Genomic DNA, 25,795 nt, shown 5'->3' with positions numbered 1-25,795 from the left:
CAGCGCAAAATCAATGGAAAATGTTTGACAAGAAAAAGAACAGCCAGTCACTTGTAGTGTGTGTTATTCTGACATACATTTTATCCTACTACTGCCTTTCACTTGGGAGGTTGTGGTACATGTCAACCTTGGCACCTTTTACTTTAGTTAAGTTCTTCATGGCCTTGAAGAACATCACTTCAAATTCTTTTTCATACATGGCTGGGATTAAGCACATGCCTTCGTAACATTAAACACATTTTACAAAGCTGGTCTTATATATTTCCACTTGCAGCTGCCGTTTTGGCTACTATTATGGCGAGTCCTGCCCTCAAATGCATTATTTACATTCAGCCACAAGTGGGCAGCAGATACATACACAGTCATTCAAGGTCTCAAAATGTAGCTATTGCGTTTTCTGAACAATGACAAGCTGCCTTGTTACATCATACAAGCTCGTATTAATACATTTCAAGTGACTGGTATTTCAACATGCCTTTAGCCCACATGAAAAAAAATGTTCTTCTTTGGTGGTGGAGGATCTACTTTGTATAAAATTGCCAAGTGTTATTTATTTATTTATGTATTATTATTATTATTATTATTATTATCAATCACATTGTGATTTTATTGCTTATTTGACACCTTTTGCTCTCTTTACAAAACTCTGCGGCTCCCACACTGATAAGACTAATTTAATTGCCCTTTGAGACTGTTAACATGAACAGTTACAGCGAATTTCAGGGCTCTTTAACAGAAATAACAACAAGAAAGATACCTTTTGTATGAATTCCTGCTTTAAAAGGAGCTTTTATATCAGGTCATCACAGAGCTTTGATAACCACGAGCGTGGTGCATTTTACACAGAAACATAAAACACGTCTTTGAAGTTAAATGCACATTGCATGTTTTGCTTCCAGCGTACCATTCTTCCCTTTATCATTTATAGCAAAACTTAAAAATAAAGACATGACATCTATTATTTCCCTGACACAAGCACTCAAAGCGGAGAGATGAGCTGTTTTAGTGATTGCAGTGAGTCAAAAAGAAATGTCTGTGGTCCACCAGGTACTCTTAATACCGGCTATTCATTCATACAGTAGGAGATTAAAAGCAATTCAATATTAAACCACAGTCAAATATTTTTTTTAATGAGGGCAATTTTACCCAAAAGGCTCATCCTGCTTTAGTCAATTTTTTTTCTTCTATCAGACGAATCAGACAGAATAGAAGAAAATCTTGGTGGTACAGCAGTGTTTCTGGGCAGAGCAGATGTGGGGGGAGGACATCTGTGTCTACTACCAAGCCTTCAATTTCAATAAGTGTCAAGGGGTGACGTAGGTAATTCAATAACAGATCTGTGCTGTAGTGTAGAGCCAGTTCTCCATCTTTAACATTTGAATTAAGTGGTTAGGGAAGACTGCTTTTTATCTCTGATGGTCTCACAGATTTATGACACTAAGGGCAGTTATATAGATGTTTTTTAATGCTTAATCCTTTGTCATTATTGCCTGTTTATTTTGAAAGGGCTCTGAGTATGAATACTTATTGATATTATGAATTATGGTCTAATGGGTTCTTTTGTCTTTTTGACCTAAAAGCTGACATGTTGCCGTCATGGAACATTAAGCTTGTGATGTGTAGCCCCCCCCCCCCGACATGGTATTAGCTCAGCCACACCACCTAGCAAGGTTTTTTGTATGTGTCACTACTATTCCTTCTTCTTCTCCACAACAGGTTGCTTAGTCACACACTGTGCGCTGCTCTGTTGGTTCAGGATGAAAGAGATGATCCAATTTCACAGCGACAACAGGCATAGCCATAACCTAAACTTACCGAGCACTAGCTATTTTTTAATATATTCTCAAATTTCTTTGCACCATTCTTCATAAATTGCCATTCAGAATCCGAATCTCTGAATCATCGCTATCCCTTTGATGTCATGTCTTGATTCGAGTGGCTTTTCATGTTTCACTTTCCTCATCCTTCTGACAGTCAAAGACACTGAAAGTGACAGTGTGCTATGGTGAAAGTTCAGAGTGAGAAAGTAATGGAAATTTTGAAGCCCCTTGCTGAAGGCTACTACAGATGTGACTCATAGGTCAGTGACAGAGGAAGTAAGGTCAATGCTGTCCAATAGTGCATTCACAAAAAAGAAGTCAGTCAAGATCAAATGTCATAGCGTTTTTTTAAATGGGAAAAGTGAGATAAAGGCAGACAGAAAGATGATGAAAGGACCAAAAGGAAACCTCTCGGGGGGGGGAAGAAGTGTCCTTAGAAGTCAGTGTTAAGGGTCAGGAGCACAAGTTTGTGCATTTGCCTTTGGATGCTCTTGAATTCAGAGCTGTTTTGCAAAGATGACAGAGCAATGCGAAAAAGTCTGATGAGCTGTCAAATGAGAGTGTGCATAGATGCGTACATGATGGTTATTTCAGCATTTTGGGGAGGATACTTTTCTGGTGAGAACATAAATACTTCTTGTCCTAAGTCTTTTGACCTTCACCTCGAACGTTCTCCTGTTAAACTGGAGCTGCAGCTGATGACTACCATGGTTCACTCGTCCTAGAAACAATTGAACCATTGACCACAAAGGCCAAATGAGTGGGCTAGTAAAACTGTCTTTGTTTAGGCATATATGCTGATGTATTTTAGTATTTAAAAAAAAAAGGTAATCAGCTTCATACAAGAGGAAATGTCAGAGGCTTCCCAAAGGATTTAGCCTCCAGGGACAATGATTATACTGGAAATATAATGCCAGATATTGAATTACTGAGCTATTTCAGTCTGCACTAAAGAGGTGGACCAAGGATGCTTTGCCTCCACTGCTAAAATGTGCTACCACTCCTCACCCTTCAATAATACTAAGTTTGAATTTTGCAACATCCAAAGGTGCCAATGTGCAGCTTATAGGTCAGCCAGCCCAACAGCAAACACTTGAGTGTTTTATCGCTTTTTCAAGTGGCTCTCTCAGATAATTGTGAGACGCTAAAAAGCCTCAGTATTTATAGTACGGACATGCCCAGGTCTACACTCGATTAGGGCGTCTTTTTAGGGGGTGTCAAAAGCCAAAAGTGCAAAGGCAGGAATGCTGATTATTATTTCATCACTGCTGATTGCTGGTTGCGAGGAAAACTCTTAACAGGTAGCCACCTCTTAGACACACTCAGTTGTGTGGTTACATAAACTGCCCCATTGGACCTTTTTATTCATGACATCCTGATTTCACTGCAGCGTTGATTGCACAACAGTGTCACTGCAGATTTCTGCATGTGTTGAGGGGATGATAGTCTTAGTCATAACTGCACTGTTATGTTTAAAGATGTCAAAATATGTCTCATTTAGTCATCCGCCATTCAACATAAAAAGATGCAAGGCATTTTTTCGTTATCAACTTAGCTCCCCTTGGTGTCAGAACAAGTAGCATTATGGATATGTCACCACTTGACAGGTCCTATTTCATGTGTACAGTTCTGTCATTTGGATGTCTAGGTGACCATGTCAGATTAGTTTGCAGCTACTTATCATGTCACTGTTTTTCAATTTTACTGCTTTAAGCTCATCTATTTTGTTTAGCGTCAGGGACATTATTTTGAGGTCGCTGACAGGCCCTTGACAGTTTCAAAATGATGTTTCACATCTTCCACTGGTTCATTCGTTAAAAGCCTGGCTTTTGGCCAGATGTTGTTTCGCTTGCCAGAAGCAAGCACAGAAACAGTGTAGCATACAGTACACTACATCTACCAGCACGGCTGAAGTTGCAGTGAGATGAGCTTGAATAGATCTAAGTGCTTGGATGATCATCAATTAACTGACAGAACAGCATCATGAGAATTTATATAGAAGGCCAGAAGTCTTTGATTCAAGCTAAACCATCCTGATCAATACAGGGATCAGTGCTGTGGCTATTAATTAAAATCAAAGATTGATTTGTGCTACATGTTGTACACTAGTTAATGCCAGTAAACATTCTTTATTGATATTAAAAAGAAGCTTTTAAGATTCATCTTCTACTGTTGTTTTCCCAACAGCAAAAATCCACTACCAGCCAGTTCTTCCCAGCCAGAGAGAATTCCTTACCCAGAACATGCCTGTGGGACATATGATAAAATTCATCATAACCTACCAGAAGGTGAGTAACAAAGGATAAAAAACAGTTTACATTGTGAGGAAAACATTCATGTTTCTGAAATTATTCACACCAATCAGCCATAGCATTACAACACTTCCCTAATATACAGTAGGCCCCACTTTTGCCATTCCTGACACTTTGAAGTGTGGATGCCACTAAACCTCTGAAAGTGTTTGCAGTGGTGTCTGGCATAGGGACATTAGCGGCAGATCTGTGAAGTCCTGGAACTTGTCAGGTGGGGCTGGCATGGATCAGACTTTTTGGTTTGGTGCTTAATAGATTGTAATCTAGGGAAATTTGGAGGCGTACAATTCTTTAGCTTCATCACAACTGTTGGAATATTACAGTATGTTACTGTATGCAGTGATGTTAAAGTGTGTAACTCTGAAGTTATGTAACCACTGTAGCTGCATCATCAGAAAGTATCAGGGTCATCAAAATCAGATTTCACTCTTTACCTTACAAACTTTGACAATGAACAGCAATTACAGCCAGTAATTACTAGCTGGATAAATAAGCCCGCTTACCTATGATTTAAAAAAAAATGAAAAAAACCAATAGATTATTTGGCCTCTCACCTAAGCCAAGGTTCTTTAAAAATGAAGTCTTGAAAAAAGCTGTTTATGCTTGCAGATGCACAGACATATCATGTAGTAGAAGTAGTGCTGCATGAATGAGAGGGCTAAATACTTTGGCTGTATGATTAAAAAGAGCCATTCACTTAGATGTACCTTGGTGATTCAATAAGTCTTGTAAGAACTGTATAGTACAGATGGTCCAAGTGCTGACCAAGGTGAGAGATGAACTCCAAATTGTGTTCTCAAGTTTATTTAATTTACTTATATACCTTTTGTGCTTCATATGCTTTGCACTGGCTGAGCAAGACAAGCAGGAATCTACAGGAATCTGAATGCGAATGGGGGTGGAGTTGTGCCTTTTGCATAAGACACAATAGTAAAAACTCAATTAATTATCTTTGGCACCCACTGACCAGTGCCATGCTAACGAAATGCTCCAGTGTTAGTTACTTTAACTGCTCATAATGTTATGGTTAATCGGTGTGTTATAGCTGTTGAGAGACAGGAAGCCTAAATCTCACAGAAAATGACGTACATGACACAAGTACACTCTGTATAAAAGTGCTTCTAGCCTGAGAAATTTGATTCATTTAATCTCCACCACACAGTTAATTAACAAACTGCTTGGGCACCTTGTTAGTAGATTAAATTTGTCAGCTGCAATGAACACAAAATCATTAGTGCTCATGCTAACATTCATTAGATCTGTGTCTTGGCAAGATGCATTTGTATTCAGATAAACGAACGATTGGTCCCTGACTAAGAATATAGTGTCATTTGATACTCTGCTCCTTCCTATGTGTCTGATTGGAGTCTTAATTAATTGTAATTTCTCTACATTTATGAGTTACAGCCAACTCCGGAGATGGAGTCACATGACTCAAATATACGATGTTGAAAATTGAGGGTATGAAGGTCAAGTTAATACACGTTTCCCTGACAGAAAGAAAGAATACACATGACAGAGAACTTGGAAGGTGGAATAACAGTAGCTGAAGTGATAATTCTACACACCACTAAAGCCGAATAAAAGCCAGGCTGACAACAAGAGTAACAGAAGTGTGCTGCTGCTCCGAACACGGGGGAACATACCACATGACCACATCTACAGTTCCATAAACAGCTGCGAGGCATTTGTCATAGCCTTCTGTCTCTTTTTCTGTGTTTTTCCCTGTCACTCTTAGCTGCTTATCAATACTGCTTTAAAAAGAAGTGCAGACCTGTGGGACTAACCTTCAACTGTTCTCACCCTGGTGCTCACCCCTGCTATTATGTGGTTTTTAGACTGGGTCTATATGTAAGTGGCGTACTGCACAGCTGTGAATGTGAAAAAAGTTTTTAATGTGTTATGAAAACGCAGGCTATAAAGCCAATGTCCCCATTTTAGCAGAATTGAAAAGGTATTCTCATTTGTGTATTGCCGTAAAGCTTTTACTGCAGAGTGCATTCATAGGGCTCTTTTTTTTCCACCTGACCAATTTCAATTTCTACTGTTGCTTGTTTCTGCTTAGTTGGTACTGGTGGTACCATTACCAACATGGGGTTTGGGAATATTGGCAATCGATCATGTTACTGTCACTATGCTTTGGGACCTGTCCCAAGTCTTTGTATCTTGACTCTGGGGACGAGTCATTGACCTCTATCTCCACCAGAGCTCCTTTTCCTCCCCCCCACCCCTTAACTAAAGGCTGTCAGGTGTGGATGCAGTTAATAGCATCTGGCTCAGTGCTTAGGGGGATCTTGTCCTTTTTACCCTTGTACTCTCTTTCTATACCTTCATCTTGGCAGCCCCCCCCCCATGTTATCATAGTGTCTGTACCAGGGCGGATGTTGAGATTGCTGGCCATTCAGAGAGGTTTGTTTTATCGTAATTTGCCAACAGAGGGTTAAAGTCAGGGGGTGTTTAATGTTGCTATTCTGCAGAAATAGGCCAGGGTAGGCTGAACTTTGGTCTGCCAGAAATCAGAATCTCCTGGTGCGACCTGGAATCTGCATACGGTGTAGAACAAAGTAAAATGACATTTCAGTCAGTCTTTTCCTTAACTACTTGGACAATGAACAGCAATTACAGCAATTATAGTGAATAAAGAAGCCCATTTAGCTATGATTAAAAACAAAGGAGCCAATCACTTAGGGTCTCCCAAGATGTACCATTGTGATTCAAAAAGTGTTGTTCATATAGTGCCAATAGCGATCAGAATTGTATAGCACTATAGCACAGGTGGTCCAAGGGCTGACCAAGGTGAGAGATGAAGTCCAAATTGTGTTCTCAAGTTTAGTTTATTTATTTACCCTTTGTGCCTCATATGCTTTGCACTGAGCAGAACAAGCAGGAATCTACAGGAATCTGAATGCCAGTGCCCACAGGGTTATATTACCACCTGTTTAACTCCTCTGCCTTGTTTATTAATAAAGTTGATGCTCTATTAATGTGAAAAACAAAACATTTATAAATAGGAACTCAACACCTCACAAAAACAGTGCCAAAAACATATTCAAGTACACATTCAAATACGAACAGAAGATGAGTCTTTAAAAAGCATTTTTTTTTCACTTTTGTAGTAAGATTAGATCAAACAGTAAGTTGTCTTTATAGTCACAGAGCTGCTCTGACCTTAGCCTAAAAATTCCTAGCCGGGAGTGTGAGCTTTAAAGTGAGTTAAGAATTTTTTTTAGAGAAACTCAGCAATTTGTAGCTTAACAGTGTCAGTTTGGAAAATACTGTTTTCTCCTATTTAAGTAAAATTGAAGCATCTTAAAATTCCTCTTTCTTGTTCTTAAATAGTTCTTCTTCTTGGCCTGCTTTGTGAATACCTTCTATCTTTACATGGATCCTTGCTGGAAAATCATAAACATTTTCTCCACAAAGAGTGGAGTCTATCAGTCTATCACAGCATGTAGTTATAAATTCCATGCCTTTTCCTGTAAAGATGTATGTGCAGATGCTGCAAAGCCTAAAGGCACAAGAGGGAAACTCGTACCAGTAGTCACAGGACATCAAGGAACACTAGCTATTCCCACTGAAGGGTGGAAGAGCAAGTTCAAAACTGGACACTGCCATCTTTCTCCCTGTTGGAAATATTTCAGGATGGTGGTTAAAAACCAAACTGTCCCGTGACCAGAGGAAATCACTGAGGCACTTTGATAACAGATGGCAGCAGCCTTCTTTCGAGGAGAAGATGAGGAGGAAAAAAAAAAACACACTGAGCTGACTGAGCGGTTTGCTCAAATGCACTTGTCACCTCACTTACGCAAGCCCAAGGATTATGCATTTTCATCTGAAATAGTTGAGTCGGCATGCGTGCCTTGGATTATCTCCACAGTAGGAGACAATCTTCCAAGCACAAGCTTGTCCATCTCAGGATCCAAGTCCTTGGAGGCAGCCCCAGGCTGCAGTAACATCTGTCTGTTCACTTACCTGTGACAGCACTCCCCAGTGTTATGTAATTTGCCAGCTGAATCATTTCTAGATTTTATGGATATTAAAAAAAAGTCTGCATGTGCATTGCATGTGGCCTAGCACAGTGTATACAGAAAGACCATACTTCAATTACAACAGTTGTGGAGAAGGCTCAGGAACATAGCAAAAAAAAAAACTGTATTTAATATAGTCTTCAGCCTCCCTGTTATCATCATTATGATCTCTCAAAAGTAAAAGAGATAGACTACTGAACAGACTTTCAAATACACCTGGAGGTAAATGTGCCACTGCATACATTGCCACACACTGCATTATGCACATGCATGGTTGGCAGCACTCATAAAATGCTTATTTAAAGGTACTCAAATCCCAAAACCTTGGTTGCAGGTACATTAAAGTCACTTACTATTACATGAGATTGCACAGTTTGCCAGCAGGCTGCACATAGGGTGCGCAGCACAGACAAAATGCTTATTAATTTATGAGGCAATTGTATTATTTGTTGGTGTCGTGCTAGCTCAGGAAGCACCATAAAATGACCTCAACACACAGGAAATGTAGACAACTTTGTTATGAAATATGCATAAAATGTACGCTTTGGATACAACATTTGTGTCCAGTGCAGCTGTCATCCACAATTATAACATAATGGTCAAGTTTACCCTATATTTTCTGGTTTACTACAACATAGTGTGTATCTGTAGTTTATTTAATATAGGTTTGTTTGTAATGTACTGTGTGGTACATGGTACTTGTAATTGAGTACAAGCAGTATTGTTGGATTTAATTTGCAGTGATTGGATATCCTGGTGTCATGACATTGGTCCTGCACTCTGCTTGGCTATGGGCTCTGGAGTGCGTTAGGTTGTGGGCGCAAGCACTAGGTATCATGTGAAGAACTACTTTCAGAATAAAAGAGCAATGTTGCAGATTTGTTGATATACTGTGTGTGTGTCTACATTCAGAGTAGAGTTGATGGCATCCCTCCCCATTGTTCTCCTCAAATTAAATCAGGCCCTTTTGAAATGACAAAATACAAGCCTCTTGAAAAGTCATATGCTGACTGTTCTCTAGGCATTCAGTTGGAATTACTAGAAAACCCTCTGTTTTCACAGGCTAATTTCACCTCCGTTCAATTCGGGCAAGTGCTGGTAATTCATTTAAACACAATTATCTCCTAATACAGTTGACAAGTGCACTGTGCAGATGCAATGAAATGCATTTTTAATTGTTTTTTTTGGTGTAAATAGGCCACTACAAGTAAAAAGGCTGAATAATTTAAGTGACTCATGTAATGGCCTGACTATTATACACAACAATCCTATTGCTATTTTTGAGAAAAAAATTTTAATACAGGCATGTATAAACTGGTCCTATTAGGACTTTCTCTAAGATAGAGGTAGTTTTCATTATAAAAGCCCTACTGTTGTATATTTTGAGTGAAACAGCGTGCCGTACCATGTGTTTATCTGTCGCATACACACACTCATTCTCTTTTCACAGGTTTTCACAGGCTGCTCACTCACTGAAAGCCTCAACTGTGCTGTACTTTAACACTTTCCTGGCAACAACAAGACAACAAATATCCCATAATTCAACACATTCTAAGAAGACCTCTCGACACAATCCATTCAAAAAAGTAAAGTTTGTTTTGAAGCAACCATTACATCCTCAGTTAATATCCACCATAAGGCATTTAAAACTAAATGTGTTCAGATTTCCTGTCAGCTAACAAGCAGGAAATCAGCAGAGACAGTCAGTCCTGGTAATAACATAAGACCAAACAAACAATAGAACAGACAGCCTAACAATGAAAGTCAACAGTGTATAGTGCAGAATTCTCTGGAGAATATGAAGCAGTCTTGGTTTACCTGCATCACAAAAATTGGAAGAACCTACACACCAGACCAATACAGTATCGACGATATTGTCAAAACACTACGTGACCTCGAGTGAAAGATGTTTTTTTTAAAAAAATCCTGTTTATTATAATGAGGTTGGTCTCTCCTGGCAGGTGGCTAAAAGAGTATTTACTGAAACAGCAGAGTAAATATTCTGCTGCCACCATGACATCCACAGATAACAGGTTTTAATCCTATTGACTCATTTGTATTAATTTGTATTAATGATAATTAGCTGCATATCTCAAAAGACATAATCAGGGTTTTTTTAAACAGCAAAGCAACAGGTGAACAGGTTTATTTGGACATTATCCAAATGTGATGTCATTTCACTGACGTGCTTAAAGTTTGTGTGTATGCGATGACGCATTCCTGGAAGACGCTGCTGTCACTTCAGATGAAGCTAAGAACGTCTGTGTGTCTCTGCAGGCTTTTTGGAAGGAGAAGGACTTCTCTGGAGAAATAGTAGCAGGAACCACCACTGGCTGTCCATTCTGTGTTACCTTTGATGCCACTAGCCCCAAGGGAAATGCTGCTCTGGTGGGCTTTATTGCCGGCCAACAGGCTTCCTATTGGGGTTCTAAGGAGGTAAGGGCAATCAGTATTGAAATGTCTGGAATGCTACAGTCATCATATAATCCATATATGCATGTATATAGTTTATCATAGTCAGGTTTCTGAACTTGGTTGCTGCTTTTCCTTTAATTAGGTAGGAAGTCATAATGCAGTCAAATGGCATAAGTCATTAATGCAAATTGGAAGACAGTGTATTTGCATTTCCATTAAGAGTATAATATAAATAGTGGTTTGAAATGAGTCAACTCAAATATTCCACTATTTCTTGGACCTTGGAAATTGCCTCAGATGGCATGGTTTTACATATAATCAATTATGATTAATTATAGAAGCAATTTCCCACCATAAAGTATTTCTGATTCTGATTCTGATTATATTGTTGTGTTCAAAATGTTCCATAATGTTATATGACAAATTATGCCTTACAAAATTAGCTTAGAAGCCCTGGGCATGCACTTATTTTTGTAGCTGTGAATACTGACATTAGCCCAGATAGCGCTCCAGGTGACCTGGAGAAAGCCTTGCAGCTACTCTGGCGATGAGGGAGACATGTGAATTTGCCCCGCAACTAGGCTACAGGCATGTTAGGTAGACCACCACTTCAAAAACAGTTAAATTAGGCCCCCTTGTTGTTTTGCAGAAACTCATTTCAAAATAAAAGACCACTTTACAACTTTCACAGTTATTGATTTACTCATGGTATCCGTGGATCCTTAAATAGTCTTAAAAAATACCACAGATCAAATAAACAACATTTTTATATCTTCTTTGGAAATATTTAGAGAATGTGGTGATTTTCTGATCTGTGTTTCGTATTTTTTGTATACAAGGTCGGAATGACCGGAACATTTATTCGCTTGTGTGTGGGCGGCCCCTCCCATTGTCCCATCAGCATAAACTACCAGCCTCAAGGCATCCCATCATGCCTGTTCTGTTCTGCCTCATGGTGGTTCTCTTTCCCTTTTCAGCTCATCTAGCGTGTGCTTGCAGCTGAAACTCAGGCCTCACCTGGCAATAAGAAATTCTATTTTCTGATTGGTCGATAGGTCGCTAATTCCAGACTGCTGTACGAGCGCAGTATTTATGCCTTTGACTCGTTTGTAGGATAGTCTATAGGAACGTCTGTGCGGTGAAGTTAATCATCTCTTCACGGTATTTATTTCAGAAACCTGGCTGTACAGAAAATCCAAAGTCAGAGCCAAAGACAAAATGTGTGAATTTGAAAATTGGAAGCTGACCAAGAACATATATTGTATAATTGTGGAAGAAGTCTCACAATTCACTTATTCAGTCAACACATTCATGTAAACAGTTTAGTTAAATTCTTATATTTCTGGTCTTCAGTTCATTGAACCTGTTAGACTGTAAAGTTGTTTTTATAAATATATGCACTTTCATGCTCTTTATTTACCTTAACATTTATCTTTTAGCACTGTCAGTTCCAATAAGTGTTTGAACTGAAGTGGTTTCATGCTTTCTTGCATTTCGTGAATGTAAGGTCTTGAATTTAATCAAACCAGCATTAAAAAAGGTCTTAAAAGTCTTAAATATGGCTTCTTTAATCCTGCAGATACCCTGTTTACTGTGTCTGTCACAAAAGAAACAAAGGTGCACATTTAATATTACCTGAGTTCATTTTTATTTAAATTGCACATACACTTAAAGTTATAGTACTTCACATAGAAAAGTAAGACATTGCAAAAAGAACAGGAAACAACAAAAAATAATCAAACACAATACAAAAGAAAAGGGAGCAACAACATTAGGTCACTCTGGTTTTTCTATAAATTCAGATTGGAAATATTAGAAAAACTTAACCTAGAAAATCATGTGTTGGCTTTAAATGTTTAAAAGTCCTCAACTGTAGAGTGAGGAACAAATAGATGATAAGCTAATTGCACAGGGCGTAAGACATAAATAAAGAATTAATTTAAATGAATAATTGAAATAATAGAAAAAAGCATTATAATTACCTGGGCCATTTCATTTCATTGATTCGAAGTCATGGATGTGGCTACACTTAATATATTGTTCCAGATTATTGCTGTTGACAGCTGTAAACCTCACACGCTCAGCAAACATCCTGTTCTCTTTCTTTTCCTCACTTTCTCTCTGTTTTGACATTTTCATTTGCACTTTCACTTTACATGAAAATAAATAAATCCAGCTGAGAGTCTAACGTTTTGACATTTCAGTCATTATCCTTACTTGCTACAAAGCTCTGGAGTAGCCGTCACCCTGCTAGGCCATGCTACACGGGCTGCTAAATAATTAAGTTCCCCTTTGCCAGCCTACTGCTGAACACAGAGAATATGTAGTGGGGGAAAAGTGTGAAGGGTGGACAGCGATGTTACAATTTTCCTGTTTGTTTAGTACTATTAGGGCAATGTTTAAGGAAGCTTTGAAATCAAGCTCCAAAGGGTATGCTGAGAGCAATGTTAGAGTGGCATGTAGATAAAGAGTGTTAGATAAGTTTGCAACATCTGTCAGCATGTTTTATGGTGATCTGTCCTTTTTGGTCCTCAGGCCTCAGCTGCTATGTGTATAACTCACACTGTGTGCTAATACAACCAGGAGCTTGAGTTATTCAAATTGACTGCTGCTCCTTGTGTCCAGCTTGCTGGTTTCTGGAATATGCATTTATATTTCTGCAGCATGCTGTTACAGTTTTTAGTAATGAGCAGGTGTGTAACACGAAGACCAAACTGGTGTTTCTGTTTTTTTTTGTTTTGTTTGCAGACCAGTGAAAGAAGAGAAGCAGTGTTTTCCAGTCTGGTTAAATACCTCGGTCCAGAAGCTGCAACTTTCATCCACTATGAGGAGAAAGTAAGTACCTCAGTGCCAGCTGTTTGCTGTAATAAGACAATATTTTTTTTGGGGGGGGGCAGGGCCAAAAATTCTGGGCTCATTTTTTACCCTTGAGGGAAACTAGCAGTTCTTCACAGGGAGGGCAAAAGGACAATCAATAGAAAAAAGGTGACAGCACAATACCTGATGTTAATATGAGCAGGCTTCAAGCATGTATTGTTGTGTCTTCATGTGAAGTATACAAAAATAGAATACATTATAATAAATCAATGAAAGGTATAGGCAAGGAAAACGTGGGCGGAGCCTTCCAAAGAAGCATAATGGACTATTATGCGTGCACAAATTACTACTACTACTACTACTATTACAGCTACTACAACCACACTGCTAGGGGGGAAAAACATTTTGCATGCAGTGGATAGCTAGCTTGGCATAATCACGTTTTGCCACACAGAAGCAGAATAGCTACTTACCCCCTTTGTGCACCATACTGTACACTGCTTGTCTGTGGAACAGTGCATTAGTCATGTAGATATACAATTTTAGACTTCAGCTGCTGTTGAAAGGCAAGATGTAATGAAAAATGGAAAATTGCCCTGAGGAAACTTGAGGCCAGGACATTAAAGGAGACATCATGATTTTAATTTGTTGATTAAGTGACTCAAGGGGAACATAAATTAGGGAAAAAAAACAGCAGCAGGAAGTTAATTTGGTGAGGTGGAAAATAATGCCTATGAGTATTAGATGTAAAATTTTACACTAATTATTTTTGTCCATATTTATTTAGGGAGGTATTGCATTTTTAAACATGTTTTTGGGGCGCTAAAATAAACGATAATGTAATAAAACGTCTATGCTAGTGTTGGGTGGTTTGTTTTGTCTTGTGTGAACATGGTAATCACACTCTGGAATGGGAATGCTAGGGATAACGATGCTTGTAACCAGTAGATTTGTTGGCATACTAAGTGTGAAATACCTCCATGTGTTTGTCAAATATCAACAAGTTCTGACACATGACATTTCAAACATAGAATTGAAGTGAGTAGAGTCCTGCATCCCTGAGGAGGGCAGGTTTGGATTTTTATCTGTGTGAAAAGAAACTGACTTAAAAAGAAGTGAGTAGGACCAAAGCAAACATACTAAGGTGTTAAAGCACCCTAACAAAAAAAAAGGTTCAAGGCCTTCAAAGGTGGGTGGCCTAGAGTCACCCACACAGGGGAGGTTGTGTTATGTGAGACAAACATCATTTTCCACCTAAGTGGTTCCAAACATGATATTATAAACTGCCTTTTTGCATGCTTTACTTTATTTTGTAAAGGGTTTCAAAGCACTGCTCTGCTTTTTCATTATAGAATAAATGAGCTTTAACATTTATTAAGTACACTTTTAGCATCAAGTCATGTGATAAAGGCTTTACTGTGAGACACTACTGTACATTACCAGATATAAATCTTTCAGGATTTTCATAAAAGACATCATGTTGTGTCAAGTGTAACCCTACAGAACACTTTTTTGGTGAAGCACTTTGGATAGGGTTTCAAACTGTGAGAAGATGCGATTAGAGGGGGCGGCAGATGGAGTTTAGTTATTGTACATTCACCAGCTGATTTGGCCCACTTACCAACATTGTCAGCTGCAGCGGCTGCAGCTGTAGATGTGACACTCTTCATGGAGGGAGTTGCCGTATTTTTATATCCTTAGTGCCTGCTTGACACGATTTTTACATAAATGTGTCCATGAATATGTCAAGAAATAATAAAAAATATTGCTTAGAACTGAAGTTTTATTTAATATATAAGCATTCTAATAAAATTGTATTAAGGGTTGGTCCATAATGTCTGTGAGAACTCCTGTTGCATGTGGCAATGTGGTGCCTGCAGTGCACCATTATAGTAGTATATATATTTTTTTGTAGCTTTCACACCGTGCATAGAAATAACAGTGTATCACATCATTAAACTGTTTGGTTTTTTACAGGACTGGGCTAAAGAGGACTATGCTGGTGGCTGCCCTGTTAATGTCATGGCACCAGGTCTGCTAACATATTACCACCCTAGCCTGAGGAAGCCCTGTGGCAGGTAATCACCTCACTGACAAATACACCACAGCATCACACCTTTTCTTCCCTCGTACTTCCTCACCAAAACACATAGTTATATAAAAGGGTGTATTACGTTAAACTAGGTTGACAGGTTTCATATAAATCTCTTCAAGAGCCAAATTTGGGAGAGAATTGTTTCAGTGAATTGTATCACTGTACACTAGATGACAGTATGAGGAGATACTTAGTGCGTTTGCTGGATGTTGATACTATTTTTATACCACAGAAACAATGGCTGGGCTTCTCCTTGCCAACTAGGTATTACTCACTAACACCCGGTGACTACAGATCATTGACAGGAACCGTGGGAGTGATTATACCTCCAATGAGTAAATAGTACATAGTAGTCCAGTTCTAAAGAAATGGCAAGAGGTCATCAATGGGGGGGGGGGTGTTCTCGTAGGAAAACGTCCTGTAATCCATTTCTAATTGCCTTTTCATAGATGCACAAAGCTGAACAAATGCAAGCCAGAGATGGGAAGGGGGATCCAGGTAATGCATTTTCATAATGACATCAAATCCACAGGGAGCAGGGGAAAGCTCATTACATAACGTGACTCAAACAGCAGCAAGGGGATGTTAGCCCTCATCCACATTCCTACCCCATATAGGAAATGGATCCACAAGGACAGGCTACAACCTTGACACAAATCCAGCACATGTAATGAAGAGAAGCCCATAGCTGGTTGACAAAAACCACTGCTGGTGTTTCAAACATGCTTAACAAATTACAATCGTGTCCCCACGGATGATTACAGTAGTCTGCATCAATACTAACCGAGCTGTGGTTTTTATAATTAGAGTAATTATCCTTGGCGGACAATATGGTCGGCATGTGATGTGTTCATAGGGAAAGTGAAAATATGAGTGAGGGGAAAAGACACATTAGTAAGTTGGCCATCTAAAATGTATGCGATGTATGCAGAGTCTGTGCAGTCATGGCAGTGACAAGAGCTGCTTTGGAGCCACCATGACATATAGAGTACAAAAGAAACGACATAATGTGCTCGTATAAAAGAAGTAAATGTTGGTGCTGCAAATTATAATTCTATTATGATGTGATTCCTGTCAGCGGGACAGCTACAGGCTTAGTGTTATCTGTTTTTATACAGTAAAGTTTGCATGCATTCAGCCATTTCAGGATTAGTTCGTAAGTCGCTCATCATTCTCTTTTGTTCACTTGCTGAATAAACAAATGATCAATCACAGCAGTGTGTGTTCTGTTGCTATGAATGTAGCTCTGATCTTTGTGGATTACTACAGCCCCACTGTTAAAGAAGTTGAGTAATACATTTAATTCATTTGAGTTTAGTATTGATTTCCTTGTAAAAAGCAACATAGTTTTCTTCTTAAATTTAAAAACGTATCTGTAGACATATATGCAGCAGCCCAGGAAGCTATATCATCTTTTCTGCTAAAGTGCAGTGCTCCTTTTACCAAGCCCCACAAAATATGTGCAGGTATCAACAAATATCAGAGGCCCATTTAGAGTGTCTCAGTGAGCCTATGCATGGTTAATGATGTGAGCTGAGATCAACTGTGACATGTGAGATAGAATTTAGCTGTATATAAACAAAAAAAAAAACTAAATTCAATTTTTTAACTTTAGATTAGATTTATTCTCCATGTTTAAGGTCAACAATATAAAGGTTAAACTATTTGTGCAGCATTGGCTGGCCACTTTACTGATGATTGTGTCTAGTTATGTTATAATCAGGGACTTTTGCTAGACCAAAAAAAAATAGCCAAACCTATCCAGTAGATCCAATCAGAAGTAGCCACAAAACTGCTGCACAGTTTTCATCCAGCATCATCCAGTGAAATCAACTTGCCTGATTCGCCCCAGGGATTCAGGCAAAGAGTCCCTTCCTGCCAACACATAGAGTAGGATTTAGATTTTGCCAACAGAAAGTCAAAAGCAAAGCATCTGTTTACACAAGGACAACCCAATAAAACAACTGATTTCCTTAACCAAGGGCACAGACACAAAGTGATGCAAAAACTACCGGTAGGCAAGAAGAGAATAGTAAAATGCTTCCATCACCAATGGGATAAATACCCAGCAACTCCACTCTTCTATTATGAATCAGTCTAGCTGAATAGACAGTGCTTTCCTGCCAGCACACACACACAGATGCAGCCATGTTGAACAGCAGCATAAAGAAATGAGAGAGACATTACTGTATACGATGTGCAATTGTGCGTACCCATCCAAAAATGCATAGACTGAAAGGCAGAAAAATCAGTCAAACTGGATTCGCTTCAGAACATCTGTTTAGTGTGTGCTTAATTGCCATATAATCAAACACAGAAGTACTTCCTGATGGCAATTTGTGTCCAGAATTGCAGTCAATTAGTTCATCACAAGGGCAGCCACTGTAGCAACAACTCTATTTTTCTAACCACGGATTGTCAGATGTAGTTATTTACTGTAGTGTATATAAACAGCAGAAGGGATAAGGATAGAATGCATCCTATTATTACCTCATTAACTAACTACCTCATTATTAGTATTAGTATAAGCTACACTTTTGTCTGTCAGCATTGCCTGACATTAATATTTTAGTATATTTAGAGAGGGAATTTTTTAGTAAGTATGGTCAAATAGCTCAACAGGGGTCAATGGCAGAGAGAAAATAAAGCTTTATTCTTCTAAAAGTCTGCTTCATGTGACAGTGTGGGCTAGTTTCTTTTTAATCCCATTCCATCCTTCTGCTGTTATATAATCTGACTCAGCCCACTGAGAAATGTGATAAAAATTGAACACGGCAGATCTGTTAGTGCAGACTACAACACAGGTCCAAACAATGTCCTGCAAGCTGAGAGGGATTCTTTTATTGTCTTCGAAGTCAGAATAATCCCATATGCATTTCTGGAATCACCCGTGTGACAGACTTTTCATCTTATAAAAACACCACATACCGTTCTCAGCCATTTAATAAAGCTGAGGGCTAAAGTTATAGCTGCTGTCAGTTCAGTTAACTCTTATCATATAATCACCCTTTTAAATAAGACACCGATCAAGTTCAATCCAAACCACAAGGTGGTCTTTTTAATTTGACAAGCTCTCATACTTCGCATCATAATTCTGCAGCTCATTATACTGTTTACCGCCACCTGCCACACACGCCATGGTAATGGTTGTGTTGATTGATTTCTCCTTCCACCTCTCCTGTCGGCTTTATTTTTTATTGCCATACTTGCTGAATGCTTTGCTTTGTCATCATCATGTGCAGATCCAAAATAGCCACTGAACTGACTCACTGCTGTGATTCTATGACAAGGCACTCCTAAGCAAATTTACAGTATAATCATGTGCAGTGGTAAGCGATCCTGTACTTAAAGTGACTCCCAGCAGAGGCAGGTAGAGTCATAAACTGTAGATAACTATGGACGGATAGTCAGCCATAGGTTTCTAAAGAGGTGCTTTGAGTCCCTGTCAGGGGACATTGATAATAAAAGTAAAACAAACAAATATCTGCTTAAATGAAAGGCAGTTGGACTCAACAGTGATTACAGATTTTACAGATTTTACCCTAGAGACAGTTCATGAACATTGATATTTTGACAGAATTTCTCCAACCCTATAAAATGAGTCTGTGCTCCTGCTGTAGGTCGATCTGAATGACGTCACCACTAAGCGCATGGCTACAGGCCATCGGTTTTATTCATGTTACTTGAGACCAGAATCAGGAATATATCCCGTTTAGGACCACATACTGAAGTAACTAGTAGTCTAATTCATAACGAAGGAGAAACAGGGGGAAAAAGCTAATTTTAGTCATGTCACCTTGGTCTGAACATAGCCTAACTCTGCACTTCAGATAACATAAATTAGTCATCAAGGATATTGGCTAAATTATTAATTGGTGGACAGCAGTGGGGGATGATATCATTCCGAAAGAACCTTGAAGCCATTATTATAAGTTAGTGAATCACAACCATAAATCTGTAATTCTTAAATGGAAAATTAGTGTAACATGCTCTTTTTTGCCAGAACAGATATGTGGAATTAACATTCCCAACGTAAGACAAGCATGTACGGTTTCTAAGAAAATCATACATGTTTAAATGTGTGGGTTAGTATAACCTGCCTCAAGCCATGCAGGATCACAGGCACTCAAATGGTACAAGTCATTCATCTTGTGTTTCCAGAAGTAGCAGAACAAATGCACTTCAGTTCTTAAATACGAGACTTGAAGTACTCTTTCTGCAGAGCACTTTAACCTCCTGGATGATGTCCTCTCTCATTTGGAGAGCTTTCAGTGACTCCGTCACTTCACCTAGTTTCTTGTTTCTATACAACCATTAACATAGTACTACGGGAAAATTGCTTCAATGTTATTGCTTTTCTAGTGGCTGATATATGGTTTCCATCTGCAAGGCATACATTATATTACAAAATACTCCCCACATTCTGCAGCCATAGGAGTGAGACAAATGGCTAACTTGGTTTTAAACTATTAAAGTTAGATGGAAAGTAGTGGTGTTTCATCACATCACTTGTGAGGGAGGGATGAGACAATACACCTGAGCACCGTGGACATTTGTTAGGTTTCTATAACATACTTCAGTGTGTTGACATGTGACTGTTACTTTTTATGTGAACAAATACAGCAAAAAAGTTATTTCAATCAACACATATTTGACAAACAAAATATTTTTACAAATATTTGATTTTTTCATTTTACCTTTCTGTTGAAAACTGTATAAATACTGTACATTTCCCAGCCTAGTTCAGCGCACACACAACCACAATCATAGGGAAGACTGCCAACCAGGATCATGGACACCATCCACAAAGATTGTGAGCCACAATAGGCCATTGCTATAAAGGCTGGCTGTTGGCAGAGCGCCCTGTGGAAACACATTAATGGAAAGTTGACAGGAAGAGAAGCGTGTGGTAGGAAAAAGGTGCACAAGCTACAAGGATGAACACTCCTGGTGAGGATTGTTCAGAGAAGTCGATTCAAGTAGCTGGGAGAGCTTCACAGTCCATTAACAGCCAGCATTGACAGACGTCTTCAGAAAGAGAGCTGCAAATAGAAAGTACTTTCCATTGGAAATCAAGCTCCTAGTGTCTGGACAAGAGCGGACAGGCACGTAGCCCAAGCACAAGCCATTTGGAGTCCAGTGTGAAGTTTCCACACACTGTGATGATTGTGACTGCCACTTCATCTGCTCCTGTTGGTCCACTGTGTTTTTCAAGTCCAAAGTCAACACAGTGTTCACCAGGAGGTGCCCGTTTTCTTTTCCAACAGGACTTGGCAGCTGCCCACAGAGCCAAATCCACAACCAAACGCTTTGCTCACCATGGTATTTAGGTCCTTGACTGGTCATCTGACCCTACAGTTAATATATGCTGTATTGTCAGGCAGGAAGATGACAATCAGACAACTGGAATAATAAAAAAAAAGGCTGCTGTGAAAGCAACCTGGACTTCAGTAACAGCTCAGCAGTCTGATGGCAGCCAAGCAACAATACGGTGATGCAGTAATTACTGTCAAAGGGGTCCCAATCATCAGAAACTGTACTGAAAAAAATTATCTTTAAGATAAGACAAAGACAAAGTTGGATTTTGGATATTTGGATCTGTAATATAAGCAAGTGAAAAAGTATTTCACTAGGCTACGATAGATAGATCAATACAAAGACAAAGGAGTGATTAAACCGTGTCTGTGATTTCTCTTGTTGGATTTGCAGGATCCACTGGGCAGGCACAGAGACAGCCACCCAGTGGTGTGGATACATGAGTGGCGCGGTCCAAGCTGGTCAGCGAGCAGCTCTGGAAGTGCTGGCTGAAGTCAGCTACATAAGCCTGACCAAGGAAGAGCTAGACGAATTGCAGCACTGCCAAACTGCAGAGAGTCCTGCAAAGAAGGCGCCATCATCAGGACTCTTATACCTGTCTGCAAGTAAATCTGTAGCTATAGCAACGCTGACAATAACTGCTGTTCTCCTGCTGGCTCACCGTCAAAATACATTCCTCAAGTTCAAAGCGTGCTTGATGAATTTCTTTTCAGCAAGCAAGCAAAACATGTTCAGGCTGTGACAAAAAAAACCTGCATTCCAATAATCTTGTGGTTATGAAATTGATGAGGGATAGTGACCATAAAATTTACAGCAGGACCAGACACAATCTGTTTCAACCAGCTTAAAACACCTTCATACTGTATGCCTCATACATACTGTATGAACTCTAAAAACCTGCTTGAACAGTTGGAGCAGAGCCATGAGCTTGTCTGCAACAAGAAAACCACCAACAAAATATTCGAATGAGCGCGAGATGGATGAAGCAGTTGCACACCGATAACGTCCCAGAGAAAGTTATTTAATCGCTATCACTTGATTGCACAGTTGATTGAAGGGATTTTTGTCAGCCCCCATGTCTCCTCTGGAGAGTATCCCAAACGCCCACTAATCATTGGATGGTAGTCTGTGACTCCACTGGCGCTAACAGCTTGCTGTTTGTCTTTGTTATCGCTAGCTTCCACTGGATCTACTGCTTGTTCTCCCTGGGTTCAGCTGAGCCAGGCTGGGCTGAATCAAGGCCAGCAGCCTAACATCTCTAAACATGTTAAAGTTTTTGTAGCATTTGACAGACAAATGAGTAATGCTTCTGGGTTTTTGAACAAATCCATGCAATAATTTGAATTTCAAGGTTAAAGTGTTCTATTTTAGAGGTTCCTTCCTAATAAATATTTCATCAACACACATGTAATGATGCACCACCTGGAGGACTGGCCTGCTTTGTTTTCTGTGCAATCCTAGTTTGAACGCACATTCTGCGGAACTACAATCATTTTCTGTATTAGAAAAGGTTTAATGCAACTATCTGTACATGAATGGCCTCATTCCTCGGACTCTGGGGTGCATAGAGTGCATAAGTAGCTACACCTTGAATCTGAAGGCCAAAAAGTTGAAATGAATTGAAAGAATCAGTCATACAAAGATGCCTTTTTGAATGATAAGTAGCAGTCATCTTCGTTGAACAGGCAGTCTAGCTCAAGTCGTGTCTGCATTTCAGAAGGAATCTTGGACAGAGATAACTAAATGTTTTAATGCTGTCAAGATTTGGATGAAATCCAATAATGATTTTTTTTTAAATGTAAAATATGGTGCATAATTTAAAAATAAGTGGTATCTACATCTCACTCTATCCTTCACACTGGACTACATTTGTGTGTGTGTGTGTTTTTTTCTTACAATTTTAATAAAAGATTTCCAGCTGAGTCTTTGAGTAATGTTGTTGCAATTACAGTAGCCTCCGTAAACACCTGTCAAAGCACATGCCTTAGTGTTTGCCTTCAGGCGATAGCACCAAGTTAAAAAATTCATACTTTGCACTGCAGTGTAATCAGCCTTTCTAACTGAAAACAACCCTCACATAGAAGCAACACAGAGCCTTTGAAACAGATGATTATTTTCATAAGGTATGTTGGTAAGGTTTGTAATTTTAATAAATAGTTCATTCGTGAAGTTTCTTTTTATAATTAAACCATACTGAGTGTATTTATATGTATTGTTGTTCTTGACTGCAAAACTCTTAAACCTCTTCACCTTGGACTCATCCTCCACTCCACAGATTCACTTCACCCAGAGTGAGCACACTGTGCTTTTCCTAGAAAGAATCATGACCTCCAATTTTGAGATATTTATCCTCATTCTAGCATCATCAACTGAATACTATAGACCAGAAGGGAAAAGCTTTCAATTTACCTGTTGGCCTGTGTACCTGCTTTACTTATTGACATGAAATTTGAGCAATTACTTAGAATTAGGTCACAAATACAAGGGTAGAAAAGAGAAAAGGTTTCCTGGCATCCTCTCTAAGATTGGGAAATAAGTTTAAAAATCCACAAGTCGCTTTGAATTGCTTTTCCTTCACATTGACAGGAGCCAGTTGAAGTGATTTGGGTTAGGATGACCTCTGGGTGTCTCTTTTTAGAGGTGTACCAAACCCCACAACGCAGTTTAGAATAGGGAATACTGGATTTGTGAGTGTGAGTTTGATTTTGATAACCATTTTTATTCTTTTTTGGATTTATTGCTCTTGCTCTCTCTGTTTATAAAATTCTATATTTATTTTTTTTTGCAAATGTATGTTTGGTAATGTAAGTTTTTCTCATAGAATAGTGGAGTTTATTCCACATATAGTCGATTTGTGAGCCTATTGTAAATGATTTTTTTTTTATTTGAATTTGTGAGTTTATTTCTCAATTTGTTTCTCAAGATATTTTTTTCTTTGAAATATTACCTATTTTGCTTGTTGAACTTCAACTTAGTCCAATACATTATGATAAAATAGTTTCAGTATGGAGAAAGAGGTACTGTGCTTTATTTAATATGACAACAGTAGTGTATCTCTTTGCTTGTTAATATACTTGGTATTTTAGCAGTCTTATCTTAACTAAAACTTAATTCTTCTCTAGCTGCACCGTGCAGATATTGTCAGGACATTGTTTGGCTTAATTTTGCAAAGTGTAATTCCTTTAGATATAACAGCAAATTAATCAGGCAACAGAAGCATCCAAGAAAAAAAAGTGATTTAATCGTTATCACTTGATTGCACAGTTGATTGAGAGGATTTTTGTCAGCCCCAATTTCTCTCCTGGGCAGCGTCTCCAATGCCCACTGATCGCTGCAGCAGTCTGGTGCCTTAGATGACTATTTGTCTTTGTTATCACCAGCTTGCAAAGTATCGCTCGTGACTGGTGTCCCTGGTATAACCAGTCACACATCAAAGAAAACAACCCAACATCTCTGTCTGACATCGACTTTATGTAACAGAGCTGTAGCACAGCCAGCATAAAGACAGAAGACCACGCTGCACAAGGTAATCAGTATATCATACAAAAACACACTGCCTGTGCACTTACAGCACACCATTAGCTACATTATCGCCTCCATGATTCAGCACCAAGGACAGCTACAATGTACACTGAACAACAAAGCAGACGGGCAGATTGTTCATGTGTGTGCTATGGACAAATGACACATCTGCAGAAACAACACAACAGTCAAGGGTTAGAAATTACTGTACTCGCACGTATATTAGATAAAGTCAGACAACTTCACAATGCGCAGTATGGGGGAGGTGTACCATAGGGCATTTCTTCCCCTTTTTGGGGACCCACTGGGTCCTACCTGCTGTCCTTACAACATATGTGTAGACTTCGATGCCACAAGAAGTTTAAAAAAATACAACATCAAGCCTTTCTTATTGTGATGTTAACTAATTAAATGTGTAGTGTTTAAACAGTGCCAATGCAGGGTAATCATGGTAGCAGAGGTCAATGATGCTAGTAGTGTATGTCCATTAATTGTCATGTGAAATGCCATGCAATGCCTTCTTGTGTTTGGCAACTTTTAATCTGCAACTGTAAATAAACAGCACGTACTGTATATTTAGGCAAAATCATTTTATTTGAGATATAAGAGATTTTGTGAGTTTGATAGGGATAGGATGAAATGAGATCCACAAAACCACACAAAGACTCAAATATTATTTCAAAATCTGACACAATCTTAAAAAAAACCAACAAAGGTTTTATTTTTGTATTGGATTAATTGATTTGTTTTTCTGTTAGACACTGAAAGAGGACTCTGGATAATCACTCCCATCTACCATGTACAATCACAATGACAGATATGGAAAGGTCAGTGTTCAAATATTGTGACTGACTTTACCAACAAAACATAATAAAATAAATATTTTTTTGGAATAAAATGTCACTTTAGTCACGTTGATTCGATTTGCTGCAATATTAACTGAATAGAAATAGCAAATCAACAAAGGAGATAGGGTGCTGCTTTGTGAAATAAGTCTAAACTAAAAAAAAAAAAACTTCTATAAAAACTGACTAACAGCTAACCTTTTCTAATCAGTTGCTAATGAGTTCACTATTACCTAGAGTTCAAGAAAAATGTGGACCCTCATGGACCCATCATTAATTCACTATTACCAAATGATTTGTTTAAAAAACATAAAATCATATGACATCCAAATTAAAATTTAAAAGTTAGTGGTGCAAAAGAAAATTAACGAAAGAAGTAAGCATAAATGAACATTCCTTAACTGATGAGTGTGATGTAATCATGAAAAAATACACCTTGACTCAATCAATCAGTAGGAATTTGTGAGATGTCATGTTGCAGCATAAGTGAAGGTTGCCCTAAGAACAAATGTAAACAAAGAGCAAATCTTCAGACCAAATGAAACACTGTGGTTAGCGTGATTAAAAAATAGGTTCAGCATTGTCAGTAAGGCATGTATAGCACCACCTTGTCCTTGCAGAGATG

General features: G+C 38.7%; 1 protein-coding gene across 3 annotated transcripts in view; it reads left to right on the top strand.

Annotated features, from left to right (window-relative positions):
- The window catches only part of LOC114443431 (probable flavin-containing monoamine oxidase A), a 33,391-nt gene extending 10,675 nt beyond the window's left edge, over nucleotides 1–22,716 (top strand). For 2 of the 3 annotated variants that reach the window (XM_028417442.1, XM_028417443.1), the window contains exons 9-13: nucleotides 4,008–4,108; nucleotides 10,438–10,596; nucleotides 13,324–13,410; nucleotides 15,370–15,470; nucleotides 21,197–22,716. In XM_028417442.1, coding sequence (XP_028273243.1) covers nucleotides 4,008–4,108; nucleotides 10,438–10,596; nucleotides 13,324–13,410; nucleotides 15,370–15,470; nucleotides 21,197–21,545 — 797 coding nt within the window. In that variant the 3' untranslated portion in view covers nucleotides 21,546–22,716. Of the gene's footprint in view, nucleotides 1–4,007; nucleotides 4,109–10,437; nucleotides 10,597–13,323; nucleotides 13,411–15,369; nucleotides 15,471–15,936; nucleotides 15,986–21,196 lie in introns of all 3 variants that reach the window. The other variant, XM_028417444.1, reaches the window with a different exon arrangement.
- The last annotated feature ends 3,079 nt before the right edge of the window (nucleotides 22,717–25,795 follow it).

Source organism: Parambassis ranga, chromosome 12 (genome assembly GCF_900634625.1).
Source record: "Parambassis ranga chromosome 12, fParRan2.1, whole genome shotgun sequence".
NCBI classification, from domain to species: domain Eukaryota; kingdom Metazoa; phylum Chordata; class Actinopteri; family Ambassidae; genus Parambassis; species Parambassis ranga.
This window is presented reverse-complemented; position numbering and strand designations above follow the sequence as displayed.